General features: G+C 45.5%; 1 protein-coding gene across 2 annotated transcripts in view; it reads right to left on the bottom strand.

The window, feature by feature from the left end:
- LOC113805203 (atrial natriuretic peptide receptor 1-like) overlaps positions 1–2,500 on the bottom strand; it is a 427,681-nt gene that overhangs the window by 268,222 nt on the left and 156,959 nt on the right. For both annotated transcript variants that reach the window (XM_070113817.1, XM_070113814.1), the window contains one exon: positions 842–1,782. In XM_070113817.1, the coding sequence (XP_069969918.1) occupies positions 842–1,508 (667 nt within the window). In that variant the 5' untranslated portion in view covers positions 1,509–1,782. The remainder of the gene's footprint in view (positions 1–841; positions 1,783–2,500) is intronic.

The following is a 2,500-nucleotide window of genomic DNA, read 5'->3' as shown; positions in this document are numbered from 1 at the left end:
AATCCCCTATGCGCTTAACCCATTTACTCACTCATTCAAACATTACTCTTAACCATTTACTATTTCATTCACATTTCCTCTACTATCTCACCAATCTATTCATTGATTCAAAAATCCCCCTTGACTCATTCACCCATCGACCCATTCATTCCAGCAGGAGTGTACTCAGATCAGCAACAAAGCCAGGTTGAATATTTGGAATTTCTCAAGGAGCGTTTCTCTACCTTCAGCTATTTCAGCCATTTTCTACTTCATTAGACTTTTTGTTTTTAAATATGCCGTAGAAGTATGGACGGAATACTTCCTCTTAACAGCTCATTCGCTGTCGTGGGAGGGTTGTGTAAGTGTGTGTGTTGGATTGTACACACATGCATGTGCACACACACACACACACACACACACACACACACACACACACACACACACACACACACACACACACACACACACACACACACACACACACACACACACACACACACACACACACCACCACCACCACCACCACCCAGCGATACATATACATATATTTTTTTCATACATATATACATTACAATTTTTATTATCATAGCTAATATCAATTCTGGAACTTCTGTAGCTATTGTTTACATTGCATTTATTCTCCCCCTAATCATAATTACCGTCATCGTCAAAATAATATCAACAGAAAGAGGAATAGGAGGATAAAGCTGAGAGAGGATGAGCACGGGGATGAAGATGTGGATGGCGATGTTATGTTACTATTGACGATGAATAATTGTTCTTGCTTTGCCCCATGGGAACCCGAAGACAAAGCGACAGGCACAAACAGACGCAGAAACAGACGGAGCCAGGTACTCACCTGCGGCGTTGTTGAAGTAGAGGTCGACGGCCGCCAGCGGGCCGTAGGTCGAGGACGAGAAGGAGTCTCTGTACCTGACGTTGATGGTGTAGTTGGCGAGCGGCCCCCGGAGGCCCGTCCGCCGCAGGTGCCGCACGGCCAGCTCCACCACGGGCATCACCCGCATCCGCGAGAACTGGTCGGTGGCGTTGCAGGGCGTGATGACGGCGATGTCGATCACGCGGTCGGGCTCGCCGTGCCCCGTGCGCATCGTGCCCGCCGCCTTCACCGAGGAGCACTTTCCGGGCTCCGTCGAGGGGGGCGGCGACGGCGAGGTCGACGACCTCTTGCTCATGCTGCTACTGACGCCGAGGGCGTGTTCGAGGGCCGACGAGGTCTTCGCCGCCGCGACCGAGGAGTGCCTGGGCCTGTGTGGCTTCTCGTCGGCCTCGGCGATCTCCTCCGCCGAGGTGTTGGTGTTCTGCAGGAGCATGGCCAGCACGGCATCCTGGTCGGCCGCTCTCGCCTCGGCCGAGCCGCTCCTGAGGCGTCTGCCGAGGGCGTGCCTGTAGAGCGTGGGGCGGCGGTCGGAGGGGGACGCGTGCCCGGGCTGCCTCTTGCCGGAGGACGTGGCGAGCGCCGCCGCCAGGACGACGCCCCAGACGGCGAGGGCGACGAGGTGCTTCATGGCGCTTCGAGGCGGGATCCGGAACTCGAAACTCTCACGCTCTGAATCTTGTCTCGTCTGAGTTCATCTATTGCTGTTGGTTTCAGCGGAATAAAAGCAATGTCTATCATAAACAGGTTGAGCAAACGCAGGTCTGGAGGAATGGCAAACAGACACAATTGTCAGTGGACTGTTCCTGTCCTCGAAATAGTTTTCAGATATTTATCACTGAGTCACTAAGTATTTCTGCGTCAGCGACTTCTAACGAGTGGGCCATTTTACTCATTCTTGATATCTGAAAAGGAAAACAAAAAGTTGGATTACTAACATGAATAACTGTTAATTATGCAAATTAACATACCTGCATTAATTGAATACCAACATTTTCTAGCGCTCTCTCACCTTTCCATTAACCTCCTTTTATCATATAAATGTGTGTGTGTGTGTGTATGCGTGTGTGTGTTCACTTATCTGTCTGTCTATACAATCGCTTCCCGAAATAACTAGATATCATAAATTCTCTAATAAAAGGAATACATAAATCTGATGCGTTCGTTATACAGGGTCACTGAAGCCATCTGTTGCTTGAAATTCATACATGTTGATGAATATTAAGCGTGACAAAGCTTAATGGATCCTATACCAATCATAGACTTTGTGGATTGATAAGATTTTGATCGTTGTTATTATCATTATCAGTATTATTATTACTACTTTTATCAATACTGTGATTTTTATCTTTATCATTATCACATCCATTATCATTATCTTTATCATTACTATTATCTCGTTCATTGTTATTATTATCGTTATCATTGTTATCATCATCATCCTTACCATTATTATTTTTATTATCATATTTACTATCATCATTATTATCATTGCGATTATTACTAGTGTTATCATAATTATCTTAACGATTATTACTAGTGTTATCATAATTATCTTAACGATTATTACTAATTATATCATTATTATCATTATCATTCTAATTATCATCATTATCATTATTA

Source organism: Penaeus vannamei, chromosome 3 (assembly GCF_042767895.1).
Source record: "Penaeus vannamei isolate JL-2024 chromosome 3, ASM4276789v1, whole genome shotgun sequence".
Classification (NCBI taxonomy): Eukaryota; Metazoa; Arthropoda; class Malacostraca; order Decapoda; family Penaeidae; genus Penaeus; species Penaeus vannamei.
This window is presented reverse-complemented; position numbering and strand designations above follow the sequence as displayed.